Genomic DNA, 20,063 nt, shown 5'->3' on the forward strand with positions numbered 1-20,063 from the left:
CTGTAGATGTCATGTATTTTCTATTAGTGATGGCTACCTAAGTAACACAATTCCTACTGTTCATTACTAACAAATGTTATTAGGGGCTGGCAGTTATATTTTCAGTAACGGTCAATTGCATTGTAGTAATTCTCTACAGTCCTATGTATTACTTAGTATTGAGCACAAACGAATTAAAATATTAGGACTTTTTGAAGGTTTTAAATTGCAACGCCGATTTTTTGCATTTGTAAATTAAAATTATAATAAGTTCTGCATTTTTAAATTTTACTCCAGAAAGCCCTCTTTTGATATAAAAATCTGGAAATGCATTATTTAAGCTCTTCCAAATGTGTAAGGTTCATGTTATATGTATAGATACATTTAGCTGCTGAAAAAATAAATAGCTCAAGAAAAGTGAAAAATGTAACAAGTGAAAATATACCATAAACAAAGAAAATATCCTTACATTATCATGTTCATCAAAAATAGGGTTAATCTTCGTTGGCCATTGAACAACTGTTGCATTCAGTGCAATGTCTTCAGGAGCAAATAAAAAAACATCTAAGAAGTAACTCATTTGCAAACAGCACTCCTATAATAGAGATATCACAAAACCTTATGTATCATAGGTCTGTTTAAGGCACAGGATAGGAAAAAATTATCTACAATGATGCAATAGGAATCTACATTTCGTGGACTTTTCAGAATTTAGAGCTACTTCAGGAAATTGAGTATTAACAGTCAAAATATGTAAAAAGTTACTCAGATCCCTACCCCCTTCATGAACTTCTTTCTCTAAATACAACTTCTGTGGCCGGTTAATCTAAGTGTGAAATCTTCAGCTATCATTTTATAACATTATGCAACATAAATGTGTTATGCTTAAAGCCGTATTACCAAACCAGAAAATCTGATGCACATCATCCTAATGTATAACAAAGCACAGAGGTTCTTATCCAATAATGTTTTTGGCTGACACACACCTTACACAATTTTCCAGGTTTGTTCTCCAAGCACACACGCAGTACTAGTGCTAACGTATCATCGTCTATATTCTGCTCAAATAGCGAATTGCTTCTTGTGTGTTCTAAGCCATGATTTTTTATACATAAAATTATCTTTATACTTGCATGCTGCTTTTACACAAATAGCTTTTTCAAGCAGCCCTAAAATAAATTTCTAGGCACAACTAATAACCTGAATGCTTTTCAATCTGCTTTACTTTATCAAAAGCTGCATTTCCTCACTGATGAGCAGAACACATGGGAATGGGGAATCAGAAGCCTGGCTTGTTTCTCAAAGAAAGGTACATGACAAAGAATGAGCAGAACTTCCTTGTTTATTAATACAAGCAATAAGACTAGACTACATTCGCTGCACTCCAGAATGAATGCTGTATTTGTATATGCCAGCACATTTGGTAAAAATAAGAATGAAAGAATAGTCATTTACCTTGATCCTTAACAAGAGGTCCTGAACACCTTTGATTTTGACCTCCTTTATGTAAGCTATTGTTTCCATCATTTCCTCTGTAGTCTCAGGAACTTTCAATGCACGTTCTTTAATTGTTTCAAATTCTCTACATATCCTATATTTTTTACATAAAATATCAATTTTTTAAGATTTTAGTTTGGCTTTTTAAAAAAATTTAAAGATTTTAAAGATTTAAAGATTTTAAAAAAAAAACTTTTTAAGATTTTAGTTCAGCTTGAAAGGAAATAAAGTTCAAATTACTGTCTTTCAAGTATTACCCGTGTACAGCTCCATTACTTTATGAAATTAAATATATGAAATTAAATAGAGAATATGAACAAGTAAACCTAGCAAAATGTTATTTATTAACCTACAATAATGAGTTTGTTTGAATTTGGGGGTATTCTTTTGTGACAAATGCTTCAATTATTTTTAATAAGTACACAAAGTACTTAAGTAACTTAAGCACAGTATCATTAGCACACACTCAAACACATCCCTAGTAAATATTCTTCCATTCTGCTGATACGGAATCACTGTAAAACAGGACTATAATTTGTTCATCTTAACTGAACAATTTAATATGACTTCACTAATGATCTAATCTATACCTGCAAGTTAACCATTAGAATCCATTAGTATTACTATCTGTCATTATCTATGAAAGCCTAGAAGTATATATCATGTAATATGAGAATCCAGCCAGTCTTTGACAGTGCTGTACTACTGTATCTCACACTTTAAAAGCCATAACAGCAATGAAGCCCTTTGATCTTTTAGCTCTCCCATTATCCAAGCTTAATAGTAATTTCCTCCACTAGTTTTTAAGTCTAGTGCAGAGGAAAAAATGCATCAGCTGGAGCACCTTCCATGAAATTTTTACTTAGCCAAGAGCCTTCATTAAAAATATCTATATAAAAATAAATATTTGCATTTCTTCTAAATATTTCCACTATGGATTTAGCACACATAATGTTCACAAACACAAAATTCTACTTACTTTTCATTTTCCTCTCTGTAATTTGCAACTATTCTGTCCATCAACATTTTTGCAAAGGTGTTTGCGCTACTAGCCAAACCTTGCTTTAAGTCCTCACAATTCAAACTGATCATTGGAAAATAAGCCATCTCTGGTAAACTCAAGATTTCCTTCTCAAGGGTGAAGAATTCATCTATGAACTTCAAAAGAAACATTAGATTTTTACATTGCAGAGATGTTATTTAAATAGTTGACTAAATAAACAAGTATTACACATCCAAGAAAATAAATACTCATTTTTTCTATTTACCACATACACTTCTACGGAAAGAAAAAGCTTATTTTTTACATTTGGAGGCAGTCAACATAACTTTTAGCTAAAGGCTGAATACCTGTTATTCTCTGATCCCTTTTTATTACTGCTATACATACAGTAAATATTACTTACAAAATGTAGAAATGAACTTACAGTAGTGTATTCACCAAAACTGTGTTGTTCTGCTTCAAATCTTTCTATACGTGCCTGTGCAGTTCCATCCACAAGCCAGCCGTACTTTTCAACTGCAATTCAAGAAATACACATTTTATAACACACTGTACAGTAAGTTACTTATTTCAAAGTAACACAGCCATTATTTAAACATGTTCTTTTGTCACTCACCATAGTTTTCAAAATATTCCTTTGGACCTTCTAAGTTGTCTTTGATAGAGCTTTTCAGTGTAGATGTGGCCCATGATACGATATGAGTAGGAAGCTCAGTGTCCAGACAAGTAGTGTCTCCCGCTAGCCAAGAATGTACTGTTTGGACATTCTAATAGAAGTGCAACTTCCGATTATTTAATTTAAATATAAAAACAATGCAGGGATACATTTATTTTAAAAGTAAATTGCAATCTCCAGAAGACACGATATCAGAAAAGTATGAGACCCTAATCACAATTAAGGCCAGGCACTTGACACAGACCTAGAACAACTCCTCCAGATTCAAGTTTAACAAGAAACATGTAAGGTGGACAAAAAATAACTACATTATCCAATCTTATATAAATCTGAATTCTGTCCTACATACAAAATAACATGAACAAATCCAAAACACTTTTCTGAAAGTACTATCACCTATGATTAAAGGCCAATACTCAGTTTGCAGGGATACACCTAAAAGCCACTAGGAAAGTTTTGCCTTCCCTGCATCACAAATTGGTTCCTATAACATAAATCTTTAGTAATATAAATCCTTAGATATTGTATATACTAGTTGTTTGGTGCCTTTTTTTTTTTAAAAAGCAAGCAATATCAACTCTGATTTTCTTTGTGATCTTAGTTATTAATGCAAGTTTATGGTAACTCATCACACATAAATAAGGTATTAGAGATATTTCTACACAAAATATTAGTTTACGGTATGCACTGCAAAACTACTTGATTTTCAGTGTTAAAAAGACATGCCTTTAAAAATGCATAAATAAATTGTTAAGTGTGTCTATTCACATTTAAAGCACTACCAGATTTTCCAAACATATAAAAGAAAAAAAAAAAATACATAAAAGGTTATCTTCTAGCTAGCTTTCTTTCCTGGTTAAGTTTTGAGGCTGATTTCTATTCAATGAACAGGCCAACTATTCATTTGTGGACATATACGGAGTTTTGCAGTTTTAAAACAGCAGACTAAAACAACCAGTAGCAAATGTGCCAATTTTTCATGAACAAGGAATAGCAAAATGAGTTTCAGAGCCTTTATTTATCTTAAATAAAGATAAAAGCATACCTGGAGAGTCTGTCCTATACGATACACTATAAATAGAATTGCTTCTTCCAGGTCTTGTAAGCTTGGATAAAATTCCATTTCTTTTTCGTCAAGAATCAGTTCCATCTTAAATAAAGGTAGATGACTTCTGTCTTCAGGGTCAAAAAGTTTAACAAATGCTTCAACATTTCTTCTCAAGAATTCTTTCAGCTAGATCATAAAATATATCTCCTATTAGTTGAAAGAACAGGGAGCTCCATCCCACCTTCCCTTCATTCAGTAAATCATGTTTTCCATTCACTGTAGTACTTTTGGCCTGATTCATAGATAGCTGAAGTAGTATGAATCTTTCTAATGACTTCAGTGGATATTAGTCTCAATTTTTTAAGAGCTCAAGCTAACGAACATGTACACAAACACTTCAGTAAAATCCATGCAACTATTCTTGCTAGAAAACTAAGTCTCTAAGTAATATGTGCCTTAAATATGAACGGAATAACTGGAATGCATTTTCCTCTAAATGTGGTGGTGGATTTTTTTGGTGTTAGTTGTTTCTGTTTGGTTTTTGATGCACTGTGCTTTTTTTTTTAATATGACAATAATTTGATTAGAATATTTTCCATTATTTTTCTACCGAGTAAATAAAGGTTTGATCCTAAAAACGTCTGCATTCTTGAAATGCTGAACTTAGATATTCCCACTGATTATTATATTCATACATGTAAATAGAACTATGTAAACAACAGATGCTTCAAGTTAACTTGATGTTAAAGGATTGTTAATCTTCAGTAAACTCAACCCCCCCCTACATTTCACATGAAGTTAATCACAAGGAAGAAGCATATTTACCTGATTAATCATGAGCGTGGCCACACAGCTGTAAAAAGAGTCAACCTGATCTAAGTTTATACCATTCAATGCCTCCTTCTGAGTGAAGAGGCTGATAACTCTTTGATACCATGTATTCAGTATCTTCTCTTCTGCTTTTGAACAGCATAAAGAAACATCAGTCTTTAAAGATTCACAGTCAATTGGCCCCTTCAATCTAGAAAAGAAAATTACAGCCTACTGTATACAGAAAATAGTAAAAATAAATAAATAAATAATAAAAAATAAAGAGTGAAGAGATAATAATGTTACACTGTATTAGAAACACTTCTTTCTTAGCAGTAAGTAGAGTGGGAACCTAAGTACCATTTTTGCAGTCTTAAAAGAAAAAAAACAATACCGCAAACCCCAGAAAATGAAGAACAGTTACCAGAAAAAAAAAATGAGGTAAAGACAATGAAGTTCCAAAATTAAAAATAAAATTCAATAACTGATGAAAAATAGTAAGAATAAGAAATATAATCCACTTCAACCAGAGTTTCATGGAGATAATGGCATTGACATTAACTAAATAATGAGGAGACCTTAACAGAATTACAGTCAAAACATCAACCAAAACATCTGATATTATCATAAATTTAAGGGCAAGTGAAATATTTATGCTTAGAAGAAAAGTTAAATTAAATGTGTGACAACACAACACTATGATTCTATGAACACAAAATAACCTGCTCAAAGATCTTTAAATGACAGATTGAACAAATTTATTATAGAAAAAAGCCCCCAAACACAGTAATTAATAGAAGTGCACAAACTCTTTTGTTTACCAGCTTCAAAAATCTATTGGCTAATAATTCACCAAAACAGACATTACCTGAAACTTGAAAAATCCACTATAAGAAAGGTAGAAAATGCTGAATAACCAAAATCCAGTAAAGTTTTCATTGTGGGGTGAAGAATATGCAATTTAGAAAGGATCCGATTTTTTGCTTGGATAAAACTGTTATGCCATGGTCTAGAAAAATCTAGGCCTCTGAATAAACAAACAAACAAACAAACAAAAACAAGTGAAGAGTTCAAGTAATACTTGAGTAAAAGATTCTTACAGATAAAAGTATCAAAAACCTTATTCACAAAAACATATACATACTTCACTGCCATACATACATCCTCAGTATAATGCCGTGGAAGCTATAATCTGTCTAATCATCCATGATTTTATACTCCAGGATATTTTCAAATCACCTGCTCCTCCAGAAGCTCTATCAATGTAAACTTCAAACTTCAATAAACTGCTAACAGGAAGTATTTATTATCAATGTTTAGGTGGCAGATGTTCTAATGTTCCAGAAATTGTACCATTCAGATAATTATATTCTGTCTACCTCAATTCCTCTTCTACTTTGCAGAATATAATACTCTTTGCATTTGGTCTCAAGGTTTCACCGCATAGCACCAAGGCCAAATGAAACCTTGGCATTGGATGCAGTTTCAGCATGTTAAACTACTGCATGATGTTGCTGTCTGTGAGTAAAGTGTCTTGCATGAACACACTCCATTCCAGAGGCAACTTTAGTATATAGGCACTCATTGGTTCCACTCTTTGTAACTGTAGCAAAAGCATTAAAACATTGTCAAGTTTGTAATTCTGAACTTTAGACATAAATCCACTACAAACAGAAAAAAACACCTCTTTAAGGGTCTCCAAAATTAATATTATGCCATAACTCTGTTCATGCAGCTCAATTAGAATTTCTCACATGCAACTGAGTGTTTTGCCTGTGGGTAATTTGCTAATTTAATCCACTCACAAAGGTGATAAAGGCAAAGGTGCCTCCTCTTCATATTCAAGCCCTTTTACATCTGGCTTAATAAGAACACTTCGCACTAGGAAGAAAAAAAGTAAAAATTAATAAATGTATGAGCATGTTCAATAGGCACTGTACTTCCTCTGCCACTCTCCACATCGGCCTACACACATAGTGGGATGGGAAGGTAACGGTACATCCAAGTCTCCAAAAAATCATTCTCCCAAAGGTAGCTCAAAATCACAGCTTTTGAAAATACCCATACAGAATCAGGTATATAACTTCCAGCCAGTCTGTCCCTTATTCACTAGATAAACTAGTATTTAAATAATTATGTATTTATGGCAATTTTATTTCATATAAATATAGTGGGATACTATAATTATCCCACTGATGACATTATAAAGTTGGTCATAGTTTAAATTGTTGATTTTTTTAATTGGTGTTTTAAAAAAGATTGACCTTTCACTAAAACATTGACAAAAATGGCTAAATTTTAGTTTTCAGATATTAAAGATGTAAATAAAGATGTTATGACATGATTTATAAGGAATCCACTTTCAAAATTCAAGTTTATGAACCTCATTTAAAAGTTTAAAATTTCAGATGAGTTGTGAGTGATTTCTGAAAATAGTTAATTATCTTTGCAAATTTTCATTAGGATCTTATTCATGAGCAGCATCAGAAAAAATATGCATGTGCTTGTGGATGAAGGGCTTAAAAAGGCTGCTATTCCTGAAGCTGCAAAAAAAAGAAAAGAAAAGAAAAAAGAAAAAAAGGATGACTAGTACATAGAAAGGTTCTACTGTCTTTAGTAGAAAACAGCCATACATTCAAGCACCACATTATAGAAAAAGGTCAAAGGCTTAATGAAATACAGTCATGAGTGCGAAGTCTACAGCTGCCTTTGTCTTTGCTGGAGCCATAGCTTGAGACTGGTTAAGACAGGATTATATAACTTTTTACTAGTCCAAATGAAAGAAATGAATGGCTAATTGCAGAAGTCATGCCTCACTGAAAGAACAATCTAGAAAAATATTTTCTGTGGGAGAATATGTAACAGCTTATAATATCTATATAACATATACGTGTATATAATACATATGTGTTATATATATTATTATCATAGATAACATATCACATTATAAGCTGTTATGTATTACATATACACACATATATACAGATACACATACATACAGTAATATTAATACTGTGTAGCTTGTGGTACTTACCCACACATCTGTTCATGCTCTTTTCATAGTCCTTTATTATCTCCCCTAAAAGCTTTTCAGCTAACAGCTCTCTGTCTTTGCCTTCCATGAGTGACTGTGGCACCAGTGAAAGCACAGACTTTAGACATTGCTGCTGAATGGGAACCACTGGGTTACTTTGCACACACTTCTTCATAAAGAGGTAGTTGTTCTGAAAGGACAGTATTATCAGAGGTCTAATAATGGGCTGTGTAAGTATTTTTTTTTACATGAGATTTCACAATGAAGTCCCTTTTTATTTGTCTTTTTTTATACCTATGGATGGGAGACATAATCAAATCTTTTAAGTATTCACTCAGTAGTGCACTAAAAGCTACTCACAAGCTGATAAAATGGTCTCCCTGTCTTAGTGCTCAAATACGAAGCATTGCACCTTTTTAGTATTTTCCTTGTTTCTCTGATGAAGTTCCTGACTGATAATAAAAGAGTTCCAAGTTCACACTACTGTTCTTTGGACAAATATTCATCTAGCAAAGAGTATGCACAAATAGGTGTATTTTGGGGGGGGGTTGTTTTGCCAAACAAATAGGTATCTATGCTTTTGAGTGATGCATTTGTTATAAAATGGTGTATATATATAGTCTTCAAAATGAGTTTATCTAACATCAACCAAGAAAAACAGAAGCTCCCTTAGGTTACTTAACACAAGTATTTCAATGCTAATTTAAGTTGAAAGTGGCTTTCAGAAATAAATTATTTTTAAAACTGTACACAATTCAATTCAAAAAATTATACCAGTATTCACACATCTTTATTCCTTGTTAAATCAAATGAACAATGTCAAAGACTACTTTTTGTAAAGGCTAAAGTACGATCTATGACCTCAACTGAAAAAAACACTGAAGCTTCATAGGATATTTTTAATGTAATGATCTTTAAGTAAATTTTAGATCAAAACTTTAATTACTGCTGGACATACACACACTTTCTGTAACAGAAAACACTTTCCTTCCTCTGGGTCTCAAGAAAGGATTCCCATTTTTGCCTCAGATTGCATTTTTCCCCTTACAAGACTATTGCAATTTTTTTTTCTGTCTAACAGATATAAATTCCACATAACATACTCAACTCTTCTGAATAGAAATTATTTATTATTCCACTTTAAAAAAGCAGAAGAAAGAATTTAACTCACTCGTCGTTGTTTTTGCTCACTGTTCATCTGTATAAAAAAGAACAAAAAATCCTAATGTATTAAGAACATATACACAAAAAAAAAGTCAGAAATATAAATGTTGATTTTTAAATTTAACAGATATGATTCCTAAGACTTAACTGTGTATATACAGGTATCATTTTCAATAGGACTACTTGTGCATATATATCTATTTATGAATTACTAAGAACTGAGATAAAAGTATCTTTTAGTAAATATTGAGAAGTAAGAGCATAAATGCCCAATAACAAAGCATAAAATTGGCAATAATACTGAAGAAATACACACTTACAGTGGCAGGTAGTTCTGGGATAGGGGGTGCAGGAACTCTGTGATATTTTTCTTCCATGTATTCAGAATAGACTTTTAAGGCTCGATCAATTCTAAAGTAAAATGTACAGTCAGAAGTTCAGAAAAATACAAATAACAAATACTACATTAAAAATAATGCAGTTTTTTTAATTGATGTAACCTGTTTTTTCATGTTTGTCAACTGATCACTAAAAAGTGAGGCTAGTGAGACAACAAACATATGTCAAGCAGATTTTTGGTGCTGTAAAATAAAAAAAAAAAAATCAGAGATTCCAACAAACAAATGCTCTTATACTAAAAAACGCCATTATTATTTCCCGAATATCTAGTGTGATGTTTCTTTCATTTGAACTTCAATATTTCTTGAATTGCGTGAAACTCACAGTAATTGATTAAGCATCTCTTGCTGTTCTTTGCTTCTTCGGTATGTCAGTAGCTTATTCTGTAATGGTGACATATCTGATGTGACTGTTGAAGGTAAAACCGTGGGAAGAAGCAAAGTTCTCAAAGTCTTTCTATTGGAAGGAGTTCCACCTGAGTGTAGCATCTAAAACCATAATAAAAAGGCAAGATGAGAATACAATTAATCGTGTCCAGAAAGCAACTGAACAGATGCATATATTAAATTGAATTTACATATGACATAAAATGTGGTAGCCGCAAGGATAGCTACAATTTAGATATGAAAATTTATGTTTCAGAAAACAGAAAAATAGTGCACATGCTAAAATTGCAAAGTTTAACAGAAGGTACATACAAAGTCTGCAATCGTAGAAAACGATGGTACATTTCATTGACTCAAGATTTGTACATTGCATAACAGTTAAGTTCTGTTACAAGATTCTTTGGGTGCTAACCCACCAACTGTATGAAGCACAGAAGATACCAGCAAAGTAGTCTATGAACCCCCAGCCCTAGGCAGACTGCACCAAAATAGCTCAGTCTCACAGCTCCTGTTCTGATAGGGCCTCAATCCATGTTACTGAATATGTGGCCCAAATGGGTAAGAAGCAACTTGAGCATGAATTAGCAAAGAATAAAGTGAAATTACTAGAACAAGAGACAAGTGAGGTGTTAATGTGGTTGAAGGAATGTGGCTAAATCCTGGCTTGTGTGTGCAGAGTGAATTACCGTTCAAACTATGGTTTCACAGGGGGCTGTCATTTGGAAGGGTGGGTGTGGGATTCAAACTAGAAGGTGTGTCTGAGAGACAGGAGTTTTGGGTTGCGATCACAGTTTTGGGAAGTAGTTGGGCTGCGCAACAAGAGAGGGGAGACAGATAAGGATTTGAAGTAGGAATCTTGGTCGGGGGGCAGATGAAGATGTGTAGTAAGGAAAATGAGGTGAGGAAAGAATAGTAACCACCACAGTTACAGACATTTGGCAAACAAAATTAGTTAATCTCCACATATAAGGACTGAAAAATAGAAAAAACACCGATATATGACTGGATTCAGGTGCACTAAACGCCTGTCCTTATGCAGGGGCTTCAGTGTTGTGCAGCCAAGCCTGGCAACACCCACAGCCTCACGGCAGGGTTCCCCTGGAAACACGATGCCCAAACTCGCGAGTGCCTTTCCTCAGGTTCCCGCCGGGGAACACAAACCCAGAGCCGCCTCCTCCGTTAGTTCTACATCCTAAAAGCGAATTAAAACGGGGACGGGGACAGGGTCCGGCAAAAGAAACACATCTGGGCTGAGGAGAGCCGAGGGGCTCCTCCTGGCATCTCCCCCGGCCCAACAGGACCGGACACAGCCCTGTTGGGAACAGCAGCCCCAACCCAACCCAGCCCGGTCCCCGCCGCCCTCACCTCCCCGGGGCTGCCGGGCACAACGTTGGCCGGTCGGGACAGCGCCGCGGTTGCCGGGCGGGGCGAGGCGGGGCCCGGGGCCGCCACCGTTGGTCACCGCCCCGCGGGGCCGCCCGGCCGCCACCTCCCCTCACCGGCGCCATCTCGGCTCGGCGCCTCCACAGCCCGGCGGGGCTGCGTGTGGTGTGGGGGCTGAGGCTGCGGGGGCAGCAGCTCGAGAAATTGCTGAGCGGCTTTGTAACGACTGTGGGAATCAAAATGTTGTTTTTGCACAGTTAACGCTGTGTAGAGGGGAGGAATGTGGTATTGAGATGTGCTTGCGGAGATAAGGAAGCTTAACAGGCGAGCTTGTAAAATGCACACAACCACGATCCTTAGGGCAATCAGGCGGAAATCACGCTGTGAGAAACGTTACCGCCTCAAAAGGGTAAAAAAAGTCAAAATAAATTTGAGTTGTAACAGGCTGACAACTGAAAGCCAAGTGTTGTCTGTGAGGCACCGGATAGATTGTGAGCCTGGGTTACCCGGTCAACGGGAAAGCAGGGGAGGGTCCCGGTCGTAAAAATATATATATATACATATATGTATATATAGTAAATATATATATACATATGTATATACATATATTATACATATACATATATATACATATATATACATATATATATATGTATATACATACATATATACATATATATAATATTATACATATTATATTATATATATACATATATATACATATATGTATATATAATAAAAAAAATATATATACATATATACGTATATACATCGTGTTATGGAACTAGTAGGCGCGCTCCTGCTTGTGGGACGCCCGCCATTGCAATCTTGACTGAGATCCTCGCCTGAGCCCATGTCATTGGCTAAGGATTATTTCTCACAAGGACTGGAATTTCATTCCAGCTTCAATAACCGTTTCTGAGCAGCAAACGAGCCCCAACCCCCTGGCACAGGGGCAGGGGACAGGAGGGAGCCGGGCGGGACCCCTCCCCGCAGCCCCCTGAGGGCGAAGGGAGGTGCCTGAGGGGCCGTGACGTCACCGCCCGCCTCAGCGCGGCCCCGCCTACCTCCACCAGGCCCCGCCCCCTACCTGGGCACGAACCGCGACGGTCGGACGCCCCGCCCCTCCGCTACGAGACCGTGCGTGTGCCGTCACTTCCGGCCGGAAGCGGGCGGGCGGCGCCGTCTCCATGTGGCAGCGGCTGCGCGCCGCTCTCGGCCGGCTCCGCGCGGGCGGCCCGGCCCCGGGCCCTGTCCCCGTCCCCGCGGGCATGGAGCGGGCCGTGGTGCGCTGCGTGCCGGCAGAGCCCAAGCTGAGCGTGCGGCTCGTGCTGCCCGACGGCAGCTCCAGGCACATGCAGCGCGACCAGGAGGAGCCGCTGGGCCGGGCGCTGGCCCGCCTCGCCGCCACCGCCGCCAAGGGCCGCGCTAAGGCGGCCAAGAAGAGCAAGAAGGCGCGGGCCGAGCCGGGGGAGGGAGAGGAGGCGGCGGCGGCGGTGCCGGCCGTGCGGTTGTTCTCCCGCGACGGGCTGGCGGTGGCCGAGGAGGTGCCGAACGCGGCGGCGTGGCAGGACGGCGCCGTGCTGCAGGTGGGCGAGGCGCGGTACCGCGTGGAGCGCAACCCGCCCGCCGTCACCGAGCTGCGGCTGCCCCGCTCGCTGCTGGCCGGCTTCCCCGTGTGCCCCAAGGTGAGCGCCGAGTTCGCCGCCCCCAGGCACTGCGTTTTCCGCTGGTACCGCCAGCGGCGGCCCGCGGATGGGGAAGGCGGTGGAGGGGACGCGGCTTGGGTGGAGGAGGCAGAGGGCACCGAGCGGGTCTTCACGCCCTGCAACGCGCTCGTGGGGCTGCGGCTGAAGCTGCGCTGCACGCCCGGAGATGGGGAGCAGCGCTACGGGCAGCCCTGCGAGGTGGAGAGCAGCGGGCCCGTGGAGGCCGGTCCTGGCGCCTGCACCTTCGACTCGCGGCACCTGTACACCAGGAAGGTGTGCGGCCACGGCTCTGTCCGTGCTGTCTCCTACAACATCCTGGCTGACACTTATGCCCAAACGGAGTTTTCCCGCACTGTGCTGTACCCGTACTGCGCCCCGTACGCGCTGGAGATCGACTACCGGCAGAACCTCCTGAAGAAGGAGCTGGCGGGCTACAGCGCTGACCTCATCTGCCTGCAAGAAGTGGACAAGTCTGTCTTCGTGGACAGCCTGGCTCCGGCTCTGGATGCGTTCGGACTCGAAGGGCTCTTCAAGATCAAGGAGAAACAGCACGAGGGCCTGGCCACTTTCTACCGCAGGGACAAGTTCAGCCTGCTGAGCCAGCATGACATCGTGTTCAGTGAAGCCCTGCTCTCAGACCCGCTGCACAAGGAGCTGTGCGATAAGCTGGGCGAGTACCCTGCGGTGCGGGAGAAGGTGCTGCAGAGATCATCTGTGCTGCAGGTACCAACTTTTATGTGTCTGTTCCCTCCTTCCCCTTCCCACCGTTCCCTGGCAGCTGAGCAAGGTGTGTTTCAGTGCCCAGCTGCACGAGGAAGGGAGGCAAAGCACTAGGAATCTGAAGTGATGACAGAACAGGGGGATGTTCTCCACCAGTTAGGGTAACAATAATGAGTAGGGGAAATGTTCAACTTAACATGAAGGAAATGCTGACAATTGGACTTGATATATGAAACAACATCAAATTAGGAAAAAATGCAAGCTTACTTTGCTTGAAGATGAAATCAGCTGTTTGAGAATCAATCTGGGCTTGGTGTTGATTGCTGGTTTGTGGCATTTGCTGCCCAGTTGTTCACCACAACATTTGTCAAATATCTGATGTCAGTGGAATTCTGTAGTGGTACTACTGGCAATATAAGTGGCTGATACCTATACTTTACACAGAGGATAAATAGATTCAATTTAGGAGACGTACCATTCATTGGTTTATAAAGTCTCAGATTCTGTTGTTTGGAATGGCATCAAGGCATAAGCTAAATAATGCACTTAAAAAAAAAAATGTGTAGTACCTTTATTTGAAATTTATCAGAGACTTCTTTTTCTTAAAGGTTTCTGTTCTTCAGTCTGCAACTGACCCTTCCAAGAAGATTTGTGTAGCTAACACCCATTTGTACTGGCATCCAAAAGGTAACTTTCCTGTATTCCTGTATATGGGATGACTGGATTCTCCTTCCTGGGGAGAACTGATTTATCCCTAACCTTTTGCAGCTATTACCTTTTCTCATGGAACTGAGGATTTCCTGCTCAGTTCCTTGTATAGGTAAAACCAAGCCAGGCTATTAGACTTACTATCTTCCATACAGTGAGATTGTTCTAGTTTGCCAGGAAGTCAGAGTACAGCTGAAAGTCAGTTGTGTTACACACTATTTGTCTGAATCACAGACTATAAATACAGCCCTGTGTGTGCTCATGGCTCCCTGGCCCTTTTGTACCTGAAGGGGAACCAGCTTTGGCTAGAGAAGCTTTCAGAAGAGACTCTCCTTTAAATTAATTTTTATCTTAGTTCTGTTCCTTTTAGGAACAGTATTAGGATGGTTCCCAAGAGTTGTAAAGCTCCTGTGATATGGATGTCTAAGGTTTGTAGTACTTAGGTTTGTGAATTTGAAGTTAAACATTTCTGCAAAATTCTGTAGTTGTGAATAAAGGCATCTTTATGTACAAAAATATTCTAAAAGCGCACAGGGAATTTAAAGCAAGATTGCTGTTTTAGAGCCATACATGACATGCCTAAATTAGCAACTTTTGATAACTCTTCCAGTGCTACTATGAACTAATTTAAGCAATACATTTTTATATTTTCAGGTGGGAACATCCGTCTCATCCAAATCGCTGTAGCCTTATCTCACCTCAAGCATGTAGCATGTGACTTGCATCCCAGTATACCAGTCATATTCTGTGGAGACTTTAACAGCACGCCATCGTCTGGAACTTACAGTTTCATCAGCAGCGGTGGCATTGCTGAGGATCATGAAGACTGGGTCTCTAATGGAGAAGAAGAAAGGTGCAATATGCCTCTAACCCATCCTTTCAAACTGCAAAGCGCTTGTGGAGAACCTGCTTACACAAACTATGTTGGTGGGTTTCATGGATGTCTGGACTACATTTTCATTGACAAAACTGCTCTAGAGGTTGAACAGGTCATTCCATTGCCAAGTCATGAAGAAGTAACAACCCATCAGGCTTTGCCAAGTGTTTCACATCCTTCTGATCATATAGCACTAATATGTGACTTAAAGTGGAAATAGATCAGTTCTTCTACGGTGCTTTTTGGGGTTTTCAATCATTCATTTACTGTTGGGAAACTGAGGTGCCCTGGCTTGCATGCTACTAAAAGGAAAGTTAGAACTACTGAAAACTTTGTGTTTAATGGTTTAATCTCACTGTTCAGAATATTTGCGTGATAACATTTCCCTTTTTTTTATATGCTAATAAGAAAATATTTAAGATGGGGAGTTTTGAAAATTGGATTATCATATACCTTTTTATAGGTTTTTAAAGATTAAAAACTTTGTTAAAAAAAGCTATATTCATATAAGTATGCAAACTGAACCCTGTTTAATTCAGAACCAAATGCAGAACCTGAAAAAAAATTACTTCAGTTAGTTCAATTTTACTGTGATTACTGTCAAAGACAAAACTTTTAAAATAAATTCAGAACTTGTCTTGTGCCTAGTTTTTTAGCAAGCAGCATGATGGGTGTACTGGCTACTTTCTGAAAAGAAGGTCTTTAATGTTCAGTGAATAGACTTGTTCTGTCAACAACTGTGTTAAATTGAAGATCATAATTGATTGGGAAGCACTTTGCCCACCTAGTATGGGTAATGAGGGTAACTTCAGCACCTGTTAAAACTGGATTCCATATATAGGCTGCTTCTGTTGTCATTAGTAATATAAGTAATATTTAAGGCAGCTGACTTGGGGTGGGAGGGAACTTTTTCAGTTCAACAATCTGTTTCAAGGAAGGGGAGGGGCAGAATAACTAAGGTGGTGTGTTATCTATGCCAAAATTAAAAAAAAAAAAGTGACTTGAAAACCTTTGTAAGGTTCTATTAAAAATACTTCGAATATCTGAATATCTTCTGTATTTTTTTTCCTGTCTAGAACTGTTTCCTATTGTTTTGAAAAAAATTTGGATGTTGGGAAATATATTTTATCCGTATCATCACTGAATGTGTTGGAGGGGTATGAATCACTAACTATTCCCTTGCATAATTATATGAAACAAAATACCACTTAATGCTTTCACTAGATCTTGACTAATAAAGTTCCCTTTTAAGTTGTTTGTCTATCACAGTTCTCATTTGACTTCTTTCTATTTACTGGTATCTTCCATGGCAAAAGAAGTCCTAAAGTGCTACTGGGAAAAAAAAGTTCTCTAAATATATTCTAAGGCAAAAGAAACAAACAGAACTGTAATGTATCTGCAGCCTTACAGCAGCAAGTATGTTAAAAGATTTAACAGAATCTGTGCTTAAACAGAAGAAAAATACTAAGGAGAATAAAAAAGGTAATGCAGAACTCTGTGGGTTTGGTAACTTTCCAAGAAATAAAGCTAAAATCCAATGCTGTGCTTCATTCTGTACTTGCTTTAGTTACTTAAAATATTTTCAAACTCTGTCTTCCTTGCTAATGTTGAAATTGATACCCAGTTTTTAAAGTCTCTGGGAAAAGCCAGGAGATAACTTAGTCATGCTCAGAGAGGTGAAAATTGATTAAGGATTAACTTCAAATAAACAGGAGCCAAAACTTGTGCCCCTGTAGTCACAAAGGGTGCTTGTAACTGGCTTCAGTTGCAGGGAAAGGTAGCTTTTTCCATAAAGGTAAACAGCAACTGACAAAAGGACTGTTCCAGTAATATATGGAGGTTTTTTGTTAATTCTTCAAGAAACATAAGTAGTGATTTTCTCTTTTTCCTCTCATCCCAACCTCTTTTACCTGATTTTACTCCACCGCTTCTGAGTTCTGGCTATTTGTTTCTGCTTATGCATACCAGACTAAAATATGGAAATGATCCAGCTAAAATACAGGGTCTTCTCTTAATTGTATTAAGATTTCAGTGGGTCATTTTCCTGAGCTGGTTCACCATGAACATCTTGTACCCTAAAAACAAGATACAGGCTTGGAACTGGGAAGAAGTCATCCAGGCAGTACCTGCTTCAGCATCATTTCAACATCATTGGAAGTGCTCTCATTTACAGTAATGAGCTTTGGTAAGCTTACATGTAAAATTTTCAGATGTCAATTTTGGCTAATTAGCATTTTAACCAAGCTAAATGGTAGCCAAGGGCCTTTGGATGATTAAAGTGGAAGCAGAACGCAAAATGTGGCAACAAATTATGTTAGATCATTGCAATGCAGAGTGAAGGACAGTACCCAACCTGTAAAATTGGACCCCAAATACTTTGGATTGGTCCTTGGTCAGTTACTGGTCTCTGCTAAAAAGGGAAGTGAAAATTCCCTTAAAAAGGGAAGTGAAATTCAGCCTTGTGTATGATTTGGTGGTGGTATCTGTCCTCTTGTACACTATAGAGCTGATAGTAAAAAACATCCAGAGCTTATAATTGAAATTCAAGATACAGAAATAAAGAGAAAATTTTGTGCACAGAATGGAGACCATAAACCTTATACCTAGGCAAAGAATATTCACTGATTTAGTGAGGGAAAGCTTACACCTGAAGACTTAATGTTTGCAAGCATATGGCATGTTAAAGAGAAACCCTTCAGCCACTTAGAATGATAAGATACTCATTGCAATTACAAGTGTGGAAGTGAAGTTGTGTTGCTTACATAGGCTAAGCTCCCCTTAGAAATTGAGAACAAGTATGTGTCCTGGTTTCAGTTAGGACAGAGTTAATTTTCCTCCTAGTAGCTGGTAGGGTGCTGTGTTTTGGCTTAGGATGAGAAGAGTGATGATAACACGCTGATGTTTTTAATTGTCGCAGAACAGTGCTTACACCAAGCCAAGGACATTTCAGCTTCTTGCTCTGTCCTGCCAGCGCGTAGGCTGGGGGTGCAGCAAGAGCTGGGAGGGGACAGACCCCGGACAGCTGACCCAAACTGGCCAAAGGGGTATCGCATACCATCTGGGGTCATGCTGAACAATAGATGGGTGGCTAGCTGGGGGGGGGGCCAGGCTGCTTGGGGTTGGACTGGGCATCGGTCAGCAGGTGGTGAGCAATTGCATTGTGCATCACTTCTTTCATACACATTAATAGTACTATTATCATCATTATTGTTATTATTATTTTCCTGTCTTAATAAACTGTCTTTATCTCAACTCAGAGGCTTCATTTTCCCGTTTCTCTCCCCCATCCCAGAGAGGGAGGGGGGAGGGTGAGCAAACAGCTGTGTGGTGTTTAGCAGCCAGCCAGGTTAAACCACAACACTATGCTTTTCCTCCTTTTTAATACCTACCCATTACAACTGTGTACTCTTATTTTCCAGAACATTGAAAAAAAATTAATTTCTCCATAGTACCACAAGATGGAGCTGCACAGAGAACAGACTTGCCTGGTATTGTGTCTCTCTTCCAAGAAGCAGTACGTCCCTCTTAATCCCCATATCAGTAATTTGGGTTGCTTCTTTTGCCTCCTTGCAGACTAGGGAGAGGAAGAGCACAGAACAGCTGGCATCTGGAGGAAGCAACTGATAAGGGAAAGCACAGCACTAGAACAGACCCAGTAAAGTAGACGGTCCTTGCACATGGCATTTAATCCCTTAATATCTTTGAGAAGAAATACAGCCCCGCAAGTTAGCGCTGGCTGCTCTCCAGCACAAGTATCCCTGGTTTAATTAGTAAAATGCAGCAGCCCAGCCTGGGCTGACTGCCAATAGCAGCGATGTGTCAGGCATTAGGCAGGCATTTCTGGAGTGAGAACACAGCACTGGGGTTTAGGTAAGGAAAAACAAAAGACTTCTGATTTTCTTCCTGGGAGGTAAGGGATGAGTGGGGTGGTGGGAGAAACAAGCCTTAGATACACCAGTAACCCACACCTCCCATGCTCCCAGCCTGTTTTTACATCTTATGAAGCCATACATCGTACTTCCTACCCTACACAACTACATAAGGTGATTTTAGCTCTCAACTTAGTTCCCCCTATACAGCTAGGCATATCTTGCCTAGCAATGAATTCTTCCCTAAAGCAGCTCTAGATCCCACTTTAATAGGAGCCCCATTAAGCTTGTTGCCATTTTATTTCATAACCCTGAAGTCATCTGTGATTCCAGCAAGTGGAATTCTCCATATCTTCCACATAAGAAGTAAAAATAAAAAATCAGGCAGTATTCTTTCAGCATTTTTCAAGTAAGTCCATTACTATATCTTTCTAGCCAGTTAAAGGAAAAAAGGAACATCTCATTTTGCCTTCTCATCTATTTTCCCTTCTCTGATACAGGATGCAATAAACTCAGGAGAGCACTGCTCCAGCACATGCTCTGACTAGCTGTTATCTCAGGAGGCAGACATTTCTTTTCTCATCGGCTCCTGCCTTCCAGTATAAGCTGTAGTCTTCACTCACCCCTCATGCAGACCTCACTGCACTTTTAACTGAGGCTGAAGATCTTTACTGCTTTGACTGATCTTGTAAATCACTCATATTGTAGCAGAATTACAACCTACTGGTATGCTAAGCCAAACACGGTGACCCTTTGCCATATTAACTGCTACTCACATGCTGTAACTCAGAAGTGTAGTTG

At 39.0% G+C, this 20,063-nt stretch overlaps 2 protein-coding genes across 2 annotated transcripts in view; one reads left to right on the forward strand and one right to left on the reverse strand.

The window, feature by feature from the left end:
* DNAH12 (dynein axonemal heavy chain 12) overlaps positions 1-12,571 on the reverse strand; it is a gene marked incomplete at both ends in the record, with an annotated part of 66,096 nt that extends 53,525 nt beyond the window's left edge. The window contains 14 exons of the mRNA XM_084292899.1: positions 449-574; positions 1,435-1,570; positions 2,456-2,634; positions 2,904-2,995; positions 3,096-3,246; positions 4,201-4,389; positions 5,029-5,224; positions 5,882-6,040; positions 6,819-6,894; positions 8,048-8,237; positions 9,219-9,245; positions 9,532-9,622; positions 9,935-10,098; positions 12,470-12,571. Of these exons, the coding sequence (XP_084149025.1) occupies positions 449-574; positions 1,435-1,570; positions 2,456-2,634; positions 2,904-2,995; positions 3,096-3,246; positions 4,201-4,389; positions 5,029-5,224; positions 5,882-6,040; positions 6,819-6,894; positions 8,048-8,237; positions 9,219-9,245; positions 9,532-9,622; positions 9,935-10,098; positions 12,470-12,571 (1,878 nt within the window). The remainder of the gene's footprint in view (positions 1-448; positions 575-1,434; positions 1,571-2,455; positions 2,635-2,903; positions 2,996-3,095; positions 3,247-4,200; positions 4,390-5,028; positions 5,225-5,881; positions 6,041-6,818; positions 6,895-8,047; positions 8,238-9,218; positions 9,246-9,531; positions 9,623-9,934; positions 10,099-12,469) is intronic.
* PDE12 (phosphodiesterase 12) lies at positions 12,557-16,703 on the forward strand. The gene is made up of 3 exons (XM_084292802.1): positions 12,557-13,811; positions 14,417-14,495; positions 15,171-16,703. The coding sequence occupies exons 1-3, from the start codon at positions 12,570-12,572 to the stop codon at positions 15,611-15,613; spliced, it is 1,764 nt and encodes a 587-aa protein (XP_084148928.1). The 5' UTR covers positions 12,557-12,569; the 3' UTR covers positions 15,614-16,703.
* The last annotated feature ends 3,360 nt before the right edge of the window (positions 16,704-20,063 follow it).

Source organism: Netta rufina (assembly GCF_964035555.1).
Source record: "Netta rufina genome assembly, chromosome: 10".
NCBI lineage: Eukaryota > Metazoa > Chordata > Aves > Anseriformes > Anatidae > Netta > Netta rufina.

Coding starts and splice junctions, on each gene's coding strand:
- PDE12 (XM_084292802.1), top strand. CDS start 12,570: ATGTGGCAGCGGCTGCGCGCCGCTCTCGGCCGGCTCCGCGCGGGCGGC. Junction 13,812..14,416: donor AGAGATCATCTGTGCTGCAG/GTACCAACTTTT, acceptor TTTTTCTTAAAG/GTTTCTGTTCTTCAGTCTGC. Junction 14,496..15,170: donor TTTGTACTGGCATCCAAAAG/GTAACTTTCCTG, acceptor TTATATTTTCAG/GTGGGAACATCCGTCTCATC.